This window comes from Macaca fascicularis, chromosome 11 (genome assembly GCF_037993035.2).
Source record: "Macaca fascicularis isolate 582-1 chromosome 11, T2T-MFA8v1.1".
Taxonomy (NCBI): Eukaryota; Metazoa; Chordata; class Mammalia; order Primates; family Cercopithecidae; genus Macaca; species Macaca fascicularis.
Genome location: NC_088385.1, coordinates 3,865,839 through 3,887,040, shown reverse-complemented (window position 1 = coordinate 3,887,040; position 21,202 = coordinate 3,865,839). Strand labels below are relative to the sequence as shown.

The following is a 21,202-nucleotide window of genomic DNA, read 5'->3' as shown; positions in this document are numbered from 1 at the left end:
CCATTTTTCTTTTTCTTTTTTGTTTGAGATGGAGTCTCACTCTGTCATCCAGGATGGAGTGCAGTGGCACGATCTCAGCTCACACTGCAACCTCCACCTCCCAGGTTCAAGCAACTCTCGTGCTTCAGCCTCCCAAGTAGCTGGGATTACAGGTGTGCACCACACCCAGCTAATTTTGTAACTTTTGTATTTTTAGTAGAGACGGGTTTTCACCATGTTGACCAGGCTGGTCTCGAACTCCTGACCTCAAGTGATCTGCCCACCTTGGCCTCCCAAAGTGCTGGGATTACACGTGTGAGCCATCACGCCTGGCCTGATTCCAATTTTTTTTTTTGAGACAGAGTCTCGCTTTGTCACCCAGGCAGGAGTGCAGTGGCATGATCTCGACTCACTGAAACCTCCGCCTCCCAGGTTAAAGAGATTCTCTTGCCTCAGTCTCCGGAGTAGCTGTGATTACAGGTGTGCACCACCACACCCAGTTAATTTTGTAATTTTGTATTTTTAGTAGAGACGGGGTTTCATCATGTTGGCAAGGCTGGTCTCAAACTCCTGACCTCTTGATTCACCCGCCTCGGCATCCCAAAGTGCTGGGATTACAGGCGTGAGCCACTGCGGCTGGCTTGATTCCACCTTTATGAAACGCCTCGAACAGGCAAATCGTAGAGGAAGAAAAGAGAACAGGTTACCAGCGGCTGGGGCAGAGGGGAATGGGGAATTACTGTTTAATGGGTACAGAATTTCTATTTGAGATGATGGAAAAGTTCTGGAAATGGATGGTGATGATGGCTGCACAAGAAGGTGAATGTACTTAATGCCACTGACCTGCACACATAAAAATGGCTTAAATGGTTAATTTTATGTAATGTATATTTTTTCACAATAAAATAAACCAAAACATCCCCCACAAAGGCAATAGTATTATGACTTCCACTTTACAAAAGGAAAGTGAAGCCCAAGGAGGTTAAAAAACTTGCCCAAGGTCATGCCAGCTCTCGGGGCAGAGTAGATTTGAACACTCCGTCATCAGGCCTCCAGGCACCTGAAGCCAGGGCTATAGGCCGTAGGGAGGAGCATGGGAGCAGCTGGAAACCCACAAGGCAACAAAGCAAAGAGGAGCAGAGAATCCCGCGAACGAGGCCATGGTGAAGAAGTGGGGGCAGGAGCCCAGGTGAGACTCCTAACCTCTGTCCCATCGCCTTTGTGAACAGACCCCTCGACCTGCTCTACTCCCAAACTCAGCCCGAGTCCGAGTCCGGTTCTGCCTCTTAATAGCTGTGTGACTCATCCACAAAACGAGGGCATCCCTTCACCTCTGACAGTCTGATGAATCAACAGTGCTTTGCCCAGACCCTCCATCAGGTCCCCCAAACCCACCGTACAAAGTCCCGCCTCTAGGCCGATGCTCACAACCTCTCCGCCCCCTGGCCTGGAGCACTGCTATGGTTTGAGTATCTGTCCCCTCCAAAATTCAGGTTGAAATTTAATCCCCCATGTGGCAGTACTGACAGGTGGGGCCTTTACGGAGTGATATGGCCCTGAGGGCACTGCCTTCGTGATGGATTAACCCACTCATGGATTAATGGGCTAACGGGTTAGCACGGGAGTGGGACTGGGGGCTATCTCAGAGAAGAGGAGGCCTGAGCAAGCACAGCCGGCCCCCTCGCCACGGGATGCCTGCACCACCTTGGGACTCTGCAGAGTCCCCTCCAGCACGAAGGGCCTCACAGATGCAGCCCCTCGACCTTGGAGCTTCCTGGCCTCTGTAACTGTAAGGAATAAACTTCTGCTTTATTACCCAGTTTCAAGTATTCTGTTATAAACAACAGAAAACAGACCAAGACAAGCACCCACGCTCAGCTCCGCTTCCTTCAAGACAACTTCCAAGATAAATCTGGTTGATGCTGGCTGTGGACAACGCTGGTGTCTGCCTGGGTGGCTAACTGTCCAGAGAGGTTTCTCCTGCCCCTCTCATTAGACCATGAAGTCGTGGAGAGCAGAGACCACACGGCCTCAGTACGGCCTGCCCAGTGGGGGTGGGCGCTTAATGAGAGCTGACGGGCAGCTAATAGGATGGCCCAACTGGGACACAGGAGGGGAGAAGCAGAGAGAGAGGCAGGGAAAAGAAGAGGCAGGAAGACTCGGGAAAGTCAAGAGCAACCTCAGGAAGGTGAGAAGCATAGGAGGCAGAAAGGGATGAATGCAGAGGAAACCCCAGAACTAGCCACAGCCCTCCAGAGAGCAGGAGGTGGGACGCGAGCCCACCTGGCCAGCACTGAGTGTGAGGAGTGGGGAAGGCGAGGAGCAGGCAGAAGGGGGCGAGAAGTTGTTCAAATCCCACCACCTGCATGCTAGGCTAGGCCGACTGCGAGCCTGGCCAAAGGAGGTCAGGGAGGCCAGCATTGGCTGTGCCAGGGGGAGGGTCACACAGTGACAGGGCAGAAATGAAAGCGGCTGTGGGCAGGAGAAGGCAAGCACCCCGGGCCCGGGAGCCGGCCCACGAGGGTGAGAGGTGCTCAAGGGGAGGGCTGGAGCCAACAAGCGTGGGAGATTCAGCTCAGAAATAGCAGGTGTTAATCTGTCATGCTGCTTTGCATGTCATCTGCATGTCTGCCTGGCCTTGGTCAGCGTGTCCTATGCTGGATGTGTCATGGCCGCAGGCCTAACCCCTGTCCTCAAACAGCTAAGGCCAGGTCCCCAGGTCAGGAGTCATCCTCTCAGCCCCACCCCATACCCCACTGGGCCAGCCCACTTGGAAAGGGACTGGCGGTCTTTGGATGCAGGGAAGTGAGGGGTGAGAAAAGACCAGAGCTCTGTGGATGCCGGAAGCAGCTGGGGGCTCAGAATGGGGCTGGGGTACACAGAGGATGGGAAGCGCAGGTCCCCGAGGGGAAGATGAGAAGACAGGAGGGGAGCAGCCACGGTGAGCTTAGGTCTGAGTCAGCTCTCAGCTTGGCCTCCCGTTCTGCCTCCCAGAGGGCCCATCCCACACACTGGGGTGAGCTCAGAGCTATCTATAGCTCCCAGCCGGGCCGGGCAGCTCTGCCTGCTGACGGCCCTCCATCAGTCCCCACGCAGTCCTGCCTTGGCTCAGCCCCCGGGACTGGTAAGAAGAGAAGGGGTGAGCGGGTGTCTGGATCCCAGCAGAACCTATTCTCATGCAGGACAGGTGCTGTGGGGGCTGGGCGGTTGTCAGAGCCTGCAGTACAGCCTCCAGGGCCCTGCCCAGGGCCTGACCCACCTGGAGCCAGGGCCAGGCAGCGGAGGAGCAAGGCCATGCAGTTGACAGAGGAGCGCCAAGCTCAGAGGCAGGAGAACTGGGTTAAAGCCCCACTCTCCACTTCCGACTTGAAAGACCGGAGAAACTCTTGGCTTCCCTGGACTTCCATTTCTGCATGTGTAAGCACAGATGCCATTCCTCCTTCCTCGAAGGGACCCTTGAAAGGACCGAAAGATCACCGATGCCCAGGATGCTGGGAGCGCTGGCGTGTTATGAAGCACAGGGAAGCAGCGCCTCTGCCCCTCCTCGCTCTTCCTCCAGGCCCTCCCGAGCGTCCCCACCCCAAACCCCTCCCCGGGTCTCAGCACAGGGAAGGAGCAGCATCCGAGATGCTAACATGGCCAGGACGGTTTGCCAAACCATTTTCAGTCTGCTTCCCCGAGTCAGTGGCTTCCCTCCTGCCAAAGAGAATTCCAACCCAAGGCCTGCCAGAGATCCACAGCCTGGCGCTTCCCCAGGCTTGGTCACAGTCTCTTAACCCCAATATCTTTATATGTGAAGCAGGTTCAGAAACATCTACCTATAAGAACTAAATAAAACTAAGTATCCACCCAAATGTCCATCGGCAGACAAATGGATAAACAAAATGTGGTCTATACAATGGAATATTACTCAGCCTTAAAAAGGAAGGAAACGCCGGGCGCGGTGGCTCAAGCCTGTAATCCCAGCACTCTGGGAGGCCGAGACGGGCGGATCTTAAGGTCAGGAGATCGAGACCATCCTGGCTAATACGGTGAAACCTTGTCTCTACTAAAAAATACAAAAAACTAGCCAGGCGAGGTGGCGGGCGCCTGTAGTCCCAGCTACTCGGGAGGCTGAGGCAGGAGAATGGCATAAACCCGGGAGGCGGAGCTTGCAGTGAGCTGAGATCCGGCCACTGCACTCCAGCCTGGGCGTCAGAGCGAGACTCTGTCTCAAAAAAAAAAAAAAAAAGGAAGGAAACTCTGACCTAGGTTACAATACAGATAAACATTGAGGACCTTGTGTTAAGTGAAATTAGCCAGTCACAAAAGGGCAAATGTTTTATGATTCCACTTATATGAGGTAACTAAAGCTTTAGTCAAACCCATAAAGACAGAAAGCAGAACGGTGGTTGCCAGGGCTGGAGGGTGGGGAGGATGGCAAGAATGGGGAATTATTGTTTAAAAGGTAAAGAATCTCACTTTGAAATGAAATATTTCTGGTGATGGGTGGTAGTAATGGCTGTACATCAATGTGAATATATTTAATGCCATCAAACTATAAAAAACTATAATGATTAAAATGGAAAATGTTACATATATTTTTACACACACATACCCCCCCCCCCAAAAAAAAAGCAAGTACTCAAAAGCCCTTGGTCCCCACAGGTGCTCAATTCCACAGATGTCTGTTGATTTACCACATTCTGGCATCTCCACGGGGCCCTCCCAGATACCCGCAGCGCCCTCCGTCCTTGCCCCTTGCTGGATGCCTCATGCACACTTAGGATTTCCAGCCCATCTCTGCCTCTAAAGCACACAGACCTGGCCTGTAAAGGGTCAGGGCACACACCACGGCTCCCCAGCCAAGCCGTTTGCCCTTCCCTGCACTCCCCCTGCCCTTTCTCATTTCATACCTAAGCTCATAATCTATAGCCATCCGCTCCTCCACCAAAGCAGAGGAAAGAGCCTGGGGGTCCCAGAGGCTGCGTCCCTCCTGGCCAAATGGGAACAATCTCTGCAAAGCACCCAACACCACACCAGACACCCCCAGGTGCTCCATACACAGCTGTCTCCCCCATGATGCTTCCCCAGGCACTAAAAGTAAGAAGCAAAACTTCACAAGTAGAAGTGGAAGGGACTTCACAGGATGCAGAGGAAGAAAATCCCAAGATGGCCGGGTCTACTGGGACCCTGAGTCAGCAGTGGCTCACGCCTGTAATCCCAGCATTTTGGGAGGCCAAGGCAGACGGATCATCTAAGGTCAGGAGTTCAAGACTAGCCTGGCCAACATGGTGAAACCTCGTCTCTACTAAAAATACAAAAATTAGCCGGGCGTGCTGGCGGGCACCTGTAATCCCAGCTACTTGGTAGGCTGAGTCAGGAGAATTGCTTGAACCTGGGAGGCGGAGGTTGCAGTGAGCCAAGATCGTGCCACTGTACTCCAGCCTGGGTGACAGAGTGAGACTCCATCTAAAAAAAAAAACAAACAAAAAAAAAACCAAGAAAATCGCAGAATGACAGTTGTGCAACAGGCCTGGGGGGCATCTGGCACAGAATAAAGCAGGAGGGCAGCGGCCTCCGGGAGGATTACTTTTAGGAAAAAAAAAAATCTTAGGTCACCTGGTATACTGGACCATATTAAGAGAATTTTAGGCCAGGTGCAGTGCCTCACTCCTGTAATCCCACCACTCTGGGAGGCCCAGGCAGGACTGCTTGAGCGCAGGAGTTCACGATCAGCTCGGGCAACACAGCAAGACCCCGTCTCCACAAAAAATAAAAAAAGTAGCCAGGCAAGGTGATGCTTGCCTGTAGTCCTAACTACTCGGGAGGCCAAGGTGGCAGGATCGCTTGAGCCCAGGAGGTAGAGCCTGTGGTGAGGCAGTGAGCTATGACTATGCCACTGCACTCCAGCCTGGATGACAGAGCAAGACCTTGTCTCTTAAAACAAAGAAGAAAAAAAAAGAGTGAGAATTTTACTCTTTTCTGAACAGTTTGAAGATAAACTAATGATAGATGTAGAAACAAGTGACCAAATGAAAAAAATCAAGAACATTATCTCCAGGAAAACCAAAAAGCTGTATGAGAAAAGAAACGTAAAACTATATGGAACAGCTGTGACCAATGTTTACTTTGTAAAGATACTAAAGTCTCGAATATAAGTTTAATCAAAAACTATAGGAAGGCCAGGCAGGTGGCCTGGGCAGAAGGCTGGCTGTAATCCCAGCACTTTGGGAGGCTGGGGCAAGAGGATGGCTTCAGACCAGGAGTTCGAGACCAGCCTACACAAGGCAGTGAGGCACCATCTTGATAAAATATTTATTTTTTGGCCAGGTACTGTGGTTCACACCTGTAATCCCAGCACTTTGGGAGGCCGAGGCGTGCGGATCTCCTGAGATCAGGAGTTTGAGACCAGCCTGACCAACATGGTGAAACCCCATCTCCACTAAAAACGCAAAAATTAGCCAGGGGCCTGGGTGGCAGGCGCCTGTAATCCCAGTTATTTGGGAGGCTGAGGCAGAAGAATCGCTTGAACCCAGGAGGCGGAGATTGCAGTGAGCCGAGATAGCGCCACTGCACTCCAGCCTGGGTGCAACAGAGCAAGACTCTGTCTCAAAAAAAAAAAAAAAAAAATTTTTTTTATTTTACATTTATTTTTTACTTTTCTCACTCTGTGACCTGTAATCTGTAGCCTGTAACTCTCACTCTGTCACCCAGGCTAGAGTCCAGTGGTGCAATCTCAGCTCACTGCAACCTCCGCCTCTTGGGTTCAAGCGATTCTCCTGCCTCAGCTTCCCAAGTAGCTGGGACTACAGGCATGCGCCACGATGCCTGGCTAATTTTTGTACTTTTTTTTTTTTTTTTTTTTTTGAGACAGAGTCTTGCTCTGTCGCCCAGGCTGGAGTGCAGTGGCCGGATCTCGGCTCACTGCAAGCTCCGCCTCCCGGGTTTACGCCATTCTCCTGCCTCAGCCTCCCGAGTAGCTGGGACTACAGGTGCCTGCCACCTCGCCCGGCTAGTTTTTTGTATTTTTTTTAGTAGAGATGGGGTTTCACCGTGTTAGCCAGGATGGTCTCGATCTCCTGACCTCGTGATCCGCCCGTCTCGGCCTCCCAAAGTGCTGGGATTACAGGCTTGAGCCACCGCGCCCGGCCTAATTTTTGTACTTTTAGTAGAGACGGGGTTTCACCATGTTGGCCAGGCTGGTCTCGAACTCCTGACCTCAGGTGACGTGCCTGCCTCGGCCTCCCAGAGCGCTGGAATTACAGGCATGAGTCACTGCACCCGGACTTTATAAAAAACTTTACAATTAGCCAGGCATGGTCGTAGGCACCTGGCTATGGCAGTGTATTGCTGGATTTTTCCAATGCCTCTTGCTCCTAAATACGGTCACAAGACTGGGTTCCGGACAGTAAATATACCAGGGGTTAGTTTCCCAGTGTCTTCCTTAAAGGTAGCCAGGTCACTCTTCATCCCATTCTCCTGTCTGCTAGCTGCAATGTGACTCCTGGAACCGAAGCAGCTGCTTGGGCCTTAAGGGAATATTCACAAAGGAAGTCATGCTCATGAGCCACAAGACGGAAGCATCTGGGTCCCTGAGAGCTTCATGGAGCAGAGCTGCCACACCTTCCCTAGACTACCTACCCTCCAGACATTTATAGGAAAGAGAAGGAAATTTCTCTTATATAAGCCACTGCTATTTGGGATCTGTTAAAGCCAAACTTCATCTTAACTGCCACAAACACATTCAAGTATTTTATTTAGAAATACAGATGCAAGGTCAGGTGTGGTGGCTCACACCTGTAATCCCAGCACTTTGGGAGGCTGAGGCAGGTGGATCATGAAGTCAGATCAAGACCCTCCTGGCTAACATGGTGAAACTCCATCTCTATTGTGCCACTGTACTCCAGCCTGGGCGACAGGGGAGAGAGCGAGACTTTGTCTCAAAAAAAAAGAAATACAGATTCAAAGAAAAAAGAAATACAGATGCAAATGGTAGAATAAAAAGATGAGGCCGGGCGCAACGGCTCACACCTGTAATCCCAGCACTTTGGGAGACCAAGGTGGGCAGATCACATGGTCAGGAGATCCAGACCATCCTGGCTAACATGGTGAAACCCCATCTCTACTAAAAATACAAAAATTAGCGGCCGGGCACGGTGGCTCAAGCCTGTAATCCCAGCACTTTGGGAGGCCGAGACGGGTGGATCACGAGGTCAGGAGATCGAGACCATCCTGGATAACACGGTGAAACCCCGTCTCTACTAAGAAATACAAAAAACTAGCCGGGCGAGGTGGTGGGCGCCTGTAGTCCCAGCTACTCGGGAGGCTGAGGCCGGAGAATGGCGTGAACCCGGGAGGCGGAGCTTGCAGTGAGCTGAGATCCGGCCACTGCACTCCAGCCTGGGCTACAGAGCGAGACTCCGTCTCAAAAAAAAAAAAAAAAAAAAAAAATACAAAAATTAGCTGGGCGTGGTGGCGGCGCCTGTAGTCCCAGCTACTCGGGAGGCTGAGGCAGGAGAATGGCGTGAACCCGGGAGGCGGAGCTTGCAGTGAGCTGAGATCCGGCCACTGCACTCCAGCCTGGGCGGCAGAGCAAGACTCCGTCTCAAAAAAAAAAAAAAAAAGAATAAAACTCCATCTCAAAAAAAAAAAGAAAAAGAAAAAATAAGCAACCATCAGAGCAAGAAGTGGTCAGAGCAGGGACGGTCTGGAGGGCCGACCCAGAAGTAAGGGAGACTCTGGGGAAGGTGAGCAAAGCAACAGTGGTGGGGGTGGCACCAGTGTTGGGTGCGGAGGAGAAATGAATGGAAACCCGTGAGAGTGGGCAGTTGGTCTGGGGCTATCCTGTTGGAAGTTAGGCAGAGGCCTCGTTGTCACTGACTTCAGCCATTTAGAGACCCACTCAGGGCTCTCCATCCTGCCCCAAGACCACTGTTTTGAGCTAGGGTTCCCAGAGGACTTTCCAGTGGGAACAGAAGCCTGATCTGGGCCTTCCAACAGCCATTCAGTTTTCATTCTGGCTTCAGTTTTCTTTCTTTGTTATTTTTTTTGAGATAGGGTCTCACTCTGGCACCCAGGCAGGAGTGCAACAGTGCAATCACGGCACACTGCAGCCTTGACATCTTGGCCTCAAGCGATCTTTCTGCCTCAGCCTCCCCAGTAGCTGGGACTACAGGCTAGCACCACCACACCCGGCTAATCTTTAAAAAATTTTTACTAGAGGTCGTGTCTCGCTTTGTTGCCCAGGCTGGTTTCAAACTGCTGGCCTCAAGTGATCCTCCCACCTTGGCCTCCCAAAGTGCTAGAATCACAGGCTTGAGTGAGCCACCATGCCTGGCCCCTGCTTCATTTTTCCAGATGCCCCCTCTTCCATCCAAAAGTCATTGTGGCCCCATGCCACCTGCTCGGTCCTTCCCACGTGGTGCTGAACAGTTTCTGTTGTGTTCTGAACCCCAGTCACTCACGAAGATCAAGCCATTTCTAGTGACCCTCTGCCGCGCTGGGGGGCCTTTCCTAGGGGAGTGGTCTCCAGCACTCTGCCTCTCCTAGGAGCTCTCCAGGCTGCGTTGCAGAGCCAGTTATCTGTGAGTTCACATTTCCTGCACCCCAGATGATGGGCTGGGACTAGACCTGCCCAACCCACACCAGGCACACAGAAGGCCCGGCATGTGTCTGCTGCACGAATGAGTAAGTGAATGAGGGAAAGAGGGGATGACTGAGCATCCTTCAGTCAAAGTGGGCAGCCTGGTGCTCAGGCACCTGCTGGGGTACAGCTTGTGGGGTGCTCCCCGTCTGCTCTGGGGGGACGTTCTACCCCACCCAGACTCGCCCTTTCCAAACTCTCCAAGATTCCCACTCCCACAGCTGCTCACCGCCAGGGGCCCCACCCTCCACACCCCCTCACAGGCTTCTCCTCAGGGCCCCCATCCCTGGGAGCCCAGGAAGGAAGAAAGCAGTGTTCACATGACGAAGTCCCAAGTGGCCATCCCCCTCCACGGCCTGGCAGGAACCCCAAGGTTTCTGGGTGGGCCCCTTGCCTCAGCCTCAGGTACGGGGCCGAACCTGACGGGCTCCTTACCGTACATCTTGCCCTCGTCCGACAGGATAATTTTACGCCGGCCACAGGGCGGGTAGATGGCCAGGGCCTCCTGGAAACTCTGCTCAATGTCCGGGCTCCACACGCCCTCTGCATCATTGTCGATGGGCTTGTCCAGCGCCTGACTGCCCCCAGAGACGTTGCTCCCCTCAGGGGAGTTGGGAGAGCTCCACTCGTTGGAGGTAATGGTGCCGGCCTTGCCCTCCAAGGCTCCGCTTGGAGGAGCGCCCGTTGGACCTGTGGGGACAGGAACCGCAGCCCCGGTGAGAAGTGGACGAACTGTGTGGGTCATAGGATGAGGGCACTCCAGGGAGTGCCAGAGCCCAAATCAGTTGCTCAGGAAGCAAAGCGTCAAGTGACAGGTCTGTGAGAATCAAGCCTGGGGTCTTGAACAGGTCATTTCTCCTCTGGAGAGCTCGTCTTCCCATCTGTCGAATGAGCACAATGACCTAGGCACTCCCTGACATCAAGGTTCTAGGAACCCAGGCAAGGGCTGAGAAGTAGGAGACAATGACGCAGTGCCAGGGATGCACTGACATTAAATCAACACTGGGCAAAAAGCATGCAAAATACTGGGGACTATTGGTGGGAATGCAAAATTGTGCAGGCCGGGCGCCGGGGGTCACACCTGTAATCCCAGCACTCTGAGAGGCTGGGACAGGTGGATCACTTGAGGTCAGGAGCTCAAGACCAGCCTGGCCAACACGGTGAAACCCCATTTCTACTAAAAATACAAAAATTAGCCAGGTGTGGTGGCAGGCACCTGTAATCTCAGCTACTCGGGAGGCTGAGGCAGGAGAATCGCTTGAATCCGGGAAGCAGAGGTTGCAGTGAGCCGAGATCCCGCCATGACATTCCAGCCTGGGCGACAGAGCGAGACCATATGACCCAACATCTGGGTATATACCCAAAAACAGGGAAAGCAGGGTCTCAAAGAGATATGTGCACACTCACGTTCATGGTGGCATTATTCACAAGAGCCAAAAGGTAGAAACAACCCACATGTCCATCAATGGATGAATGGATGAACAAAATGGGTCTATACTTACAGCAACACACAAGCTTTAAAAAGGAAGGCAACCTGGACACGTGCTGCAGCACAGCACTCTGTCTGGGGGCAGTCTCCTGATTAGGACATTACGCTGAGTGAAATACGCCAGTTACAAAACAACCCAAACACGACATGGTTCCACTGACGAGGTATCTAAAGCAGCCACATTAGGCCAGGCACAGTGGCTGATGCCTACAATCCCAGCACTTTGGGAGGCTGAGGCGTGAGGATCCCTTGAGCCCAGGAGTTTCAGACCAGTCTAGTCAATATAGGGGGACCCCATCTCTACAAAAAATTAATTAAAAAAAAATTACCCAGGTGTGCTGGCTCACACCTACAGTCCCAGCTACTCCAGAGGGTGAGGGGGGAGAATCACTCGAGCCTGGGAAGTCAAGGCTGCAGTGAGCCATGATTGCGCCACTGCACTCTAGCCTGGGTGACAGAGCAAGGCAGTCTCAAAATAAATAAATACAATACAATAAAAATAAAGTAGTTGGCAGGGTGCAGTGGCTCCCAGCACTTAGGGAGGCTGAGGCAGGAAGATCATTTGAGTCCAGGAGTCAGCAAGACTTCATCTTTACTAAAAATGTAAAAAAAAAAAAAAGTTTTTAAGTGGTCAAACTAATAGAAACAGAGTAGAATGGTGGTTACCAGGGGCTGGTGGGAGAAAGAAACAGAGACTTGTGACTTGAGGGGTAGAGTTTCGGTTTTGCACGATGAAGAAGTTTCTGGAGATCTGCCGCACAGCAACGTGAATATACTTAACACTACCAACCTGGATACTTAAAAAGGGTTAGGATGGTAAACTTTGTGGTCTTTTTTACCACAATGAAAAATTTTTAAAAATGCGTATACAATATAATATAGGTCACTGTTCTCCTGTTCCCTTCCCGACTCAGGCTCTCTCTAAAAGAAACAGTCTGGGCAGCTCCTCACACACTGGTGCAATGGCAGGATTGACTTTCTGGTGCCTCTGGGGGCTCATGGCCACAACCCCGCCTTCCCCTAACATGAAACAAATCCAGTGACCTCTCGGCTCCAACCATCCAAGCTGTAAGCTTCCAGACACAGTTCTCAGGGGTTTATGAAAGAGCAGGACGTACTAGTCATCTTAAGGAAGTTTTTGGGTTATGAGTACCTCCCACAGCCCTCCCAGAGCCCCCAACTTCTCCCCATCCCAGCCACTGAGTCCACTTGTAAAGGAGGACCTCACCCCACCACACACATTGCCCGTCCCTTCTCCCTGACCAGCCTTGAAGAGTAATGCAGTCCAGCAGCCCAAACCCAGGCTGGGGGTCTAAACCCCCGAGTTCACCACTTCCACCTCGGACCCTCTAAAGTGAGACCTCCCAGAGCGTTCCTTATCACTCCCCTCCATACCCTCAAACCCCTCATCTCCCACCCACGGCCTGTGAGAAGGACAATGTCCTTCACAGAGAGGCACTGTGAGGGTGGGGGTGAGGGTCGAGGGAAGGGAGGGGCTAAGTGTGGGAGGCACATCCCAGGAGGAGAGGGTCAAAAGGAGCTTGGCAAAGCAGCTGGCGCAGACATGTAGTGGGAAAGAGGGTAGAGCCACCGATACTTAAAGCAGGAACCGGCTGGGCACAGTGGCTTACACCTATAATCACAGCACTTTGGGAGGCCAAGGCAGGTGGATCCCCTGAGGTCAGGAGTTCAAGACCACCCTGGCCAACACGGCGAAACCCCGTCTCTACTAAAAATAAGAAAATGAGCCGGGCATGGTGGCAGGTGCCTGTAATCCCAGCTACTCAGGAGGCTGAGGCCAGAGAATCACTTGAACCCGGGAGGCAGAGGTTGCAGTGAGCCAAGATGGTGCCACCGCACTCCAGCCTGGGCAGCAGAGCGAGACTCCATCGCAAAAAAAAAAAGCAGGAACCCCCTCCCCACAAGGAAACCTAAGCCAGCTCCTTCAGCTTGCTGAAAAGGGCACTGAGGCCCAAAGGCCTAAGGACGCGCCCAAGGTCGCGCAGTGAGACCAAGGTGCAGGCCAAGGTCTTGTTCTCAGCCCTTCAGAGTCACTGGTCTTTTTAGTGTAACAAGTATCGTCTGTGGTCTCTGTGGCTGTTTAAGTCAGTTTTCATTAGAGTTTGTCTGGGGGCAGAGTCGCTTGATCAATAATAAACTATCTTACTCTCTTACCAGAAATTCTGGTCTTGACTCTATTCTAAACATGAAAACATTTTTCCATACTTACAAAACAAATGTCTTTTTTTGTGTGTGCGGGGGGACGGAGTCTTCCTCTCTCACTCAGGCTGGTGGGCAGCGGTGCAATCTCGGCTCACTGTAACCTCCGTCTCCCAAGTTCAAGCGATTCTCCCACCTCAGCCTACGGAGTAGCTGGGATTACAGGCACACATCACCACACCCAGCTGATTTTTGTATTTTTAGTAGAGACGGGGTTTCGCCACGTTGGCCAGGCTGGTCTCAAATTCCTGACCTCAGGTGATCCATCCACCTCGGCCTCCCAAAGTGCTGAAATTACAGGCGTGAGCCATCATGCCCGGCCCAAAACAAACTACTTGAAAGACTTGTCAACTTTAATTTCTGGCAATATAGTAGATAAGATGATTTTAAAACTCTCATTTTATAAATAAATTTATAAACAACTGAGCAAAGCTCCCTTAGTAATGAGGAAGCTGGTTTTTTATTTTTCATCACTTTAAATTTTTACATTTTTTTTTATTTTTTAGAGACAGAGTCTTGCTCTGTTGCCCAGGCTGAAGCACACTGGCAAGATCATAGCTTAGTACAGCACTGAACTCATGGGTTCAAGAGATCCTCCTGCTTCAACCTCCTGAGTAGCTGGGACTCTAGTCACACACCACCATGCCTGGCTAATTATTTATTTATTGTAGAGATTATGTATTTACTGTAGAGGTCTCACTATGTTGCCTAGGCTGGTCTTGAACTTCCAGCCTCAAGCAACTCTCCCTCCTTGGCCTCCCATGGAGGCAGCCACCATGCCTGGCCACAACTGGGTTATAATGGCTGCTCAGAGATGAGACCTTAGACCGGAGAGATGCAGAGAAGCTGAAACTGGGAACTATACCTACATCCTCAGAGAACCAGTAGAACACTGACAAAATATGACAGTGAAGATTCTCTGGGCCAGGCGAAGCAGCTCATGTCTATAATCCCAGTACTTTGGGAGGCTGAGGTGGGAGGATCATTTGAGGTCAGCAGTTCAAGACCAGGCTGGCCAACATGGCAAACCTCATCTCTACTAAATATACAAAAATTAGCTTGGCATGGTGGCACATGCCTATAATCCCAGCCACTCGGGAGGCTGAAGCAAGAGAATGACTTGAACCTGGGAGGCAGAGGCTGCAGTGAGCTGAGATCGCGCCACTGCACTCCAGCGTAGGCAGAGACTCCATCTCAAAAAAAAAAAACAAAACCAAAAACAAACAAACAAAAAAAGATTCTCTGTCTTAGCCTAAATTCTAGATATAAAAAAGAATTCTTTTTTTTTTTTTTTTTTTTTTTTTTGGAGACGGAGTCTTGCTCTGTCGCCCAGGCTGGAGTGCAGTGGCCGGATCTCAGCTCACTGCAAGCTCCGCCTCCCGGGTTCATGCCAGTCTCAAAAAAAAAAAAAAAAAAAAAAAAGAAATAACAATCCGGAAGACAGAGCTGAGGAAATTACCCAGATGTATTTTTTAAATGACAGTAAAGAGCAAGGAGAACAGAATAAGGCAATTCAACATCAGAATTCCAGAAAAAGAGAACATAGAAAATAAATAAAGTAGAGCAACATTGGAAGAGATAATAGCAGGCAATTTTCCAGATGAATAGAAGAGATGACTCCAATAATTCAGGAACCATGCTCAATCCTAACCAGGATAAATTCAAATAAAAGGAACACATAACATAGGGACACTGCAGAATACCCAAAACAGAGATCTTTAAAGCAGGGAGAATGAAAAAGGGCAGATTATCTAGAAAGGAAGGACTATTAAACTGATATTGAACTTCTTGGCCTGGTGTGGTGGGTCATGCCTTTAATCCCAGCACTTTGGGAGGCCAAGGCAGGTGGATCGCTTGAGGTCAGGAGTTTGAGACCAGCCTGGGCAACATAGTGAGACCCCTGTCTCTGCTAAAAATACAAAAACTAGCTGGGTGTGGTGGTGGGCGCCTGTAACCCCAGCTACTTGGGAGGCTGAGGCATGAGAATCGCTGGAACCCAGGAGGTAGAGGTTGCAGTGAGCCCACATTGCGCCACTGCACTCCAGCCTGGGTGACAGAGGGAGATTCTGTCTCAAAAACATCAACAACAAACCGATAGCAAACTTCGTAACAGTAACACTAGAAGACTCAATATAACATCACCATACTATTAAAAGAAAATATCTGTTAATCTGGAATTTAAAACCCAAACAAAAAATCATTCAAGAGTGAAGATTAAACAGAGGCATTTTTAGACAAAAATAGATAATTTACCAATCAAAAAGCCTCACTGAGAAAAACAGGGCTGGGCATGGTGGCTCAGACCTATAATCTCAGCACTTTGGGAGGCCAAGAGGCAGGAGGATTGCTTGAAGCCAGGAGATCCCACAGGGTGGGGGCTCGGTTCCGTGGGACTGCCTCCCACTTCTGATGCCAATCCCATGCCCTGGGTTGTTCTACCTGTGCTTCTGACCCACCAGCTATAGATGAGGTTCCTACAGTCCTCTTCTTAGGATCAATTAACCTGCCAGGGTAACTCACAGAACTCAGAGAAACACCCCCTACCTTTACCAGTTTATTATAAAGGATCTCACAAAGGATAAGAGACACACAGGGCAAGACACGTGGGAAGGTTGGAGAAGCTTCCATGTTCTTTCCTGGGTAAGCCACCCTTCAGGTCCCTCCACGTGTTCGGCTTTCTGGAAGCTCCTCAAACCCAGTCCTTCTAGGTGTCCATGGTGGCTTCATTACATAGGCATGATTGATTAAACCATTGGCGATTGGTGATCAACTTGACCTTCAGACCCTCTCAGCTCCCTGAGGTTGGAGGGTGTGGCTGAAAGTTCCACCCCTCTAATCCCACCTTTGGTCTTCCTGGAGTCTGGTCCCATCCTGAAGCTACCTAGGGGCTGCAAGCCCTAAATCGACTCATTAGCATACAAAAAGACACATCATTTTGAAGATTGCAAGGATTTTAGGCGTTGTATCGCACGAAACTGAATGAAGTCCCAATATATCTTTTCTTTGTTTGTTTGAGCTTTTTTTTGGCCCAGGCTGGAGTGCAGTGGTGCAATATGGGCTCACTGCAACCTCTGCCTCCCAGGTTCAAGCGATTCTCCTGCCTCGGCCTCCGGAGTAGCTGGGATTACAGGCACCTGCCACCTCGCCCGGCTAATTTTTGTATTTTTAGTAGGGACAGGGTTTCGCCATGTTGGCCAGGCTGGTCTCGAACTCCCAACTTCAGGTGATCCACCCACCTCAGCCTCCCAAAGTGCTGGGATTACAGACCTGAACCACCACGCCAGGCCCCCAGTATACATTTCACAGTGTCACAATACTTAAATAAATGGAGAGAAATTGTGTGTTCATGAAAGGGACAACAATATTATAAAGATGTTGAATCTCTCCAAATAAATCATAAATTCAATAAATTGTGATTTTTTATTTTATTTTTATTTTTTTGAGATGGAGCCTTGCTCTGTCACCCAGGCTGGAGTGCAGTGGCGTGATCTCAGCTCACTGCAATCTCCACCTCCCAGGCTCGAGTGATTCTCCTGTCTCAGCTTCCCAAGTAGCTGGGATTACAGGCACGTGCCACCACCACGCCTGTCTAATTTTTATATTTTTAGTAGAGACAGGATTTCATCATGTTGGCCAGGCTGGTCTGGAACTCCTGACCTCAAGTGATCCTCCTCCTCAGCCTCCCAAAGTGCTGGGATTACAGGTGTGAGCCACCGCACCCGGCCCTGAAATTGTGATTTTAAAAAATTCCACACAGTTGTCCACAAAGCTTAACAAGCTGATTCTGAAAACGCATGGAAGAAGCAGGAGCAGTCTGCAGTCTTCCGAGTCGGCTCCAGGCTCCCTTTCTCCATATTCCCTGGGCTCCATATTTCACCAGATTCATTCCATAGATTTGTCCCTGGGTTCTGACCTGACCTCTTCTTTTTAAACCCTTAACGGACTCCTGCGGGGATCCCCACCCAAGGCTTGCCTTCCCACTCTATTGGTTTAATCCCCAAATCTGTGTATCTTTCCTGAGGTGAAGGTCCTCACAGCAACTGCCTACCAGGCATCTCTAATCAATCTCCAGAGCTCCTCAAACTCAACATGCCCAAAACCAAGTGTTCAGCTTGCCCCCCAGTCCTGTTCCTCCTCCTCGGCTCTCTCTCAGGAAATGAACCACTATCCACACAGAGACCAGAAAGCTAGGAATGCAGCCGTGCACTGCATACCAAAATTTCGGTCAGCCCCAAACGTTCATTCAAAGGGGGTCCCATAAGATGACAACGGAGCTGAAAAATTCCTATTGCCTAGCGATGTCAGAGCCATCCTACCGTCGCAGAGCCACACATTCCTCACGTGTGTCTGGTGGCACTGGTGTACACAAACCTACTGTGCTGCCTGTTGTAGCACACAAGTCTAGCATACACAATTATGTACAGTACACAATCCTTAATAAATGACTACGTTACTGGTTTATATATTTACTATACTATACTTTTTATCATCTTTTTTCTATTATATCTGTTTTCTCTATTTTTTTTTATTTTTTGAGACAGAGTCTAACTGTCACCCAGGCTGGAGTGCAGCAAGTGGTGCAGTATCAGCTCACTGCGGCTTCTGCTTCCTGAGTTCAAGCGATTCTCGTGACTCGGCCTCCCAAGTAGCTGGGATTACAGGCATGCACCACCATGCCCAGTGAATTTTTTTGTATTTTTAGTAGAGGCAGGGTTTCACTATGTTGGCCAGGCTGATCTCGAACTACTGACCTCTGGTGATCTGCCCGCCTCGGCCTCCCAAAGGGCTGGGATTGCAGGCATGAGCCACCGTGCCTGGCCTTTATCATCATTTTAGAGTGTACTCCTTCTACTTATGAAAAAAAAATGACTGTAAAACAGCCTTAGGTAGGCCCTTCGGGAGGCATTCCAGAAAAAGATACTGTTACCCTAGGAGATGATATCTCCATGCCCCTAAAGGGAGTTACTGCCCCTAAAGGGTTCCTAGTGGGGCAGAACGTGCAGGTGGAAGGCAGTGATACTGACAATCCTGACGCTGTGCAGGCCTAATGTGCACGTTTGTCTCTGTTTTTATTATTATTTTTTATTTTTTTGAGATGGAGTTTTGCTCTTGTTGCCCAGGCTGGAATGCAATGATGCGATCCCAGCTCACTGCAACCTCTGCCTCCCAGGTTCAAACAATTCTCTGCCTCAGCCGCCTGAGTAGCTGGGATTACAGGCAACTGCCGCCATGCCTGGCTAATTTTTTGTGTTTTTTTAGTAGAGACAGGGTTTCGCCATGTTGGCCAGACTGGTCTTGAACTCCTGACCTCGTGATCCACCCGCCTCAGCCTCCCAAAGTGCTGGGATTACAGGCGTGAGCCACTGTGCCTGGTTGGTATGTCTCTGTTTTTAACAACAAAGTTAAAAAGTAAAAAAACAGCCAAGGCAGGTGGATCACGAGGTCAGCCTGAGACCAGCCTGGCCAATACGCTGAAACCCCGTGTCTACTAAAAATACAAAAATTAGCCGTGTTTTACCCCATATAGGTACACAGTGAATGGAGCTTGCAGGACTGGAAGCTGCTCTGGGTGAGTCAATGAGTGAGCGATGAGTGAATGTACACTACTGTAGGCTTTACTGTATACTATTGTACACTAGGACGTTACTGTAGACTTTATAAAAATAGATACTTAGGCTACACTAAATGTATTTAAAATGTTTTTTCTTCAAGAATATATGAACCTTGGCTTTCTATATCTTTTTTACTTTTTAAACTTCTTAATTTTTTGATTCTTTTATAGTAACACTTAGCTTAAAACGCAAACACCTCACGCCTGTAATCCCAGCACTTTGGGAGGCAGAGGCAGGCGGATCACGAGGTCAGGAGATCGAGACCATCCTGGCTAATATGGTGAAACCCCGTCTCTACTAAAAATACAAAAAAATTAGCCGGGCATGGTGGCGAACGCCTGTAGTCTCAGCTACTCAGGAGGCTGAAGCAGGAGAATGGCGTGAACCCAGGAGGCGGAGCTTGCAGTGAGCCAAGATCACGCCACTGCACTTCAGCCTGGGCGACAGAGCAAGACTCTGTTATGACAGATAACATATTTTACTTTCACTGTACCTTTTCTATGTTTGGGTATGTTGAGATATACAAATACTAACACAGTTACCATTGTGTTATAGTTGCCTATAGAACTGAGTATAGTCACATGCCATACAGATTTCTAGCCCAGGAGCAATAGCTTGTACCATACAGCCTGGGTGTGTCGTAGGCTATACCATCTAGGTTTGTGTAACGATGCTCTATTATGTTTGCACAAGGATGAAATCGTCAAGAGACACATTTCTCAGAAGGCATCCCCTTCGTGAAGCGGCACATGACTATGTTTTGACTTTTCCCTCTTATTAATAGCTCCCACATCTAATTAATGACCACATCCTGTCTTTCTGTCGCCTAAATGTCTCCTAAATCTACTCTATCTCACAGCCCTAATCCAAGCTTCCACCAACGCACATCTGGATGACTCTGGCAACCCCATTCAGGCTCCATCATCTCTTCACTCCAGCCAGAGTGATTTTTCTAAAATGCAAACCTGATCACACGATGCCACTACCTAAAAATTTTCAATGCCTTTTCTTTGCTCTTAAGATAACGCCACACACTCCATGATGGGATTTTCTAGCGCTTGCATCTGCTGATCCCTGTTCTCCGGCCATACCTTCCGCCCACAGGCACCACCCTCTGTACTTCCTTCTTTGCACCCACCAAATCACCCCCCAACATGCTAGGCTTTCTCCACTCCTGGTGGAAGTGCCACCTGAAACTTCCCTTTCCTTGTTCACCTGACCAACTCTTGCTCAGCCTTAAGGTCCAGCCACATGTCACTTCCTCTGGGAAGATGACTCCAACCTTAGCAGACTCCTGCCTTTCCACAGCCAGCCCCCATCTCCCAGTAAGCACCGGTCTCCACCATCCTTTACACACCATGGGGACAGGGACAGCTGTCTTCCTCTGTAGTCCTCGGCACACTGCAGCGCTGATGAACACAGAACGAACAAACGAAGGGATATTTGTTAAGTGTTATTGTGGAATAATGATTTCTCTGTGGGGAGAACAGATTGCTCTGTGCTTAGTTTTGGGAAACAAAAGAAACCTCAGGAAACGTCTGGATTTTGGCATACCAGAAAAAGCTTGAATCGTGCATAAATCCCGTTTCGGCTTATTTTGGAGGCTTGTAGAATGGAAGTGTGATGTATGGGAAGCAAGAGCCTGGCTTTGGTTCCAGTTCTACCACTAACTGCACAACCACAGACAAACCACCTCATTTCTCTGGGCCTCATTTTGCTCATCTGTAAAACAAGGAGGATGCCCTCACTGGGATCCAGGGTCCTTTCTGTGCTAGCGTATCTGTGGTTCACACTCCCTCCCCAGATCCCGGAAGTCTCCAGTGGCCTCTAAAAGTACGTTGCACACTTTCACGTGTGGCTCTGCTCAGAAGGCTGGGGAAATGATCCATCCTGGAGGGCTGTCCCGAAGGAGAGACGACATAGTGAGATGTCATCTAGTGTAGGACCTGACACAGTCAGTGCTCATAAGAGCTATTTCTGGCCAGGCGCAGTGGCTCATGCCTGTAATCCCAGCACTTTGGGAGGCCAAGATGGGCGGATCACAAGGTCAGGAGATGGAGACCATCCCGGCTAACACGGTGAAACCCCGTGTCTACTAAAAATACAAAAAATCAGCTGGGCGTGGTAGCGGGCGCCTGTAGTCCCAGCTACTCGGGAGGCTGAGGCAGGAGAATGGCGTGAACCCGGGAGGCGGAGCTTGCAGTGAGCCGAGATCGCGCCACTGCACTCCAGCCTGGGTGACAGAGCGAGACTCCGTCTCAAAAAAAAAAAAAAAAA

General features: G+C 50.1%; 1 protein-coding gene across 18 annotated transcripts in view; it reads right to left on the bottom strand.

The window, feature by feature from the left end:
• Nucleotides 1-21,202, bottom strand: part of TEAD4 (TEA domain transcription factor 4) — an 86,271-nt gene that overhangs the window by 38,887 nt on the left and 26,182 nt on the right. For 7 of the 18 annotated variants that reach the window (XM_074006099.1, XM_074006093.1, XM_065523564.2 and 4 more), the window contains one exon: nucleotides 10,040-10,294. The exons of 1 other annotated variant lie outside the window; for it this stretch is intronic. In XM_074006099.1, the coding sequence (XP_073862200.1) occupies nucleotides 10,040-10,046 (7 nt within the window). In that variant the 5' untranslated portion in view covers nucleotides 10,047-10,294. Of the gene's footprint in view, nucleotides 1-10,039; nucleotides 10,295-10,820; nucleotides 10,919-11,759; nucleotides 11,891-13,323; nucleotides 13,602-20,282; nucleotides 20,335-21,202 lie in introns of all 18 variants that reach the window. 10 more of the 18 variants (XM_074006098.1, XM_074006102.1, XM_074006097.1 and 7 more) reach the window with 7 other exon arrangements.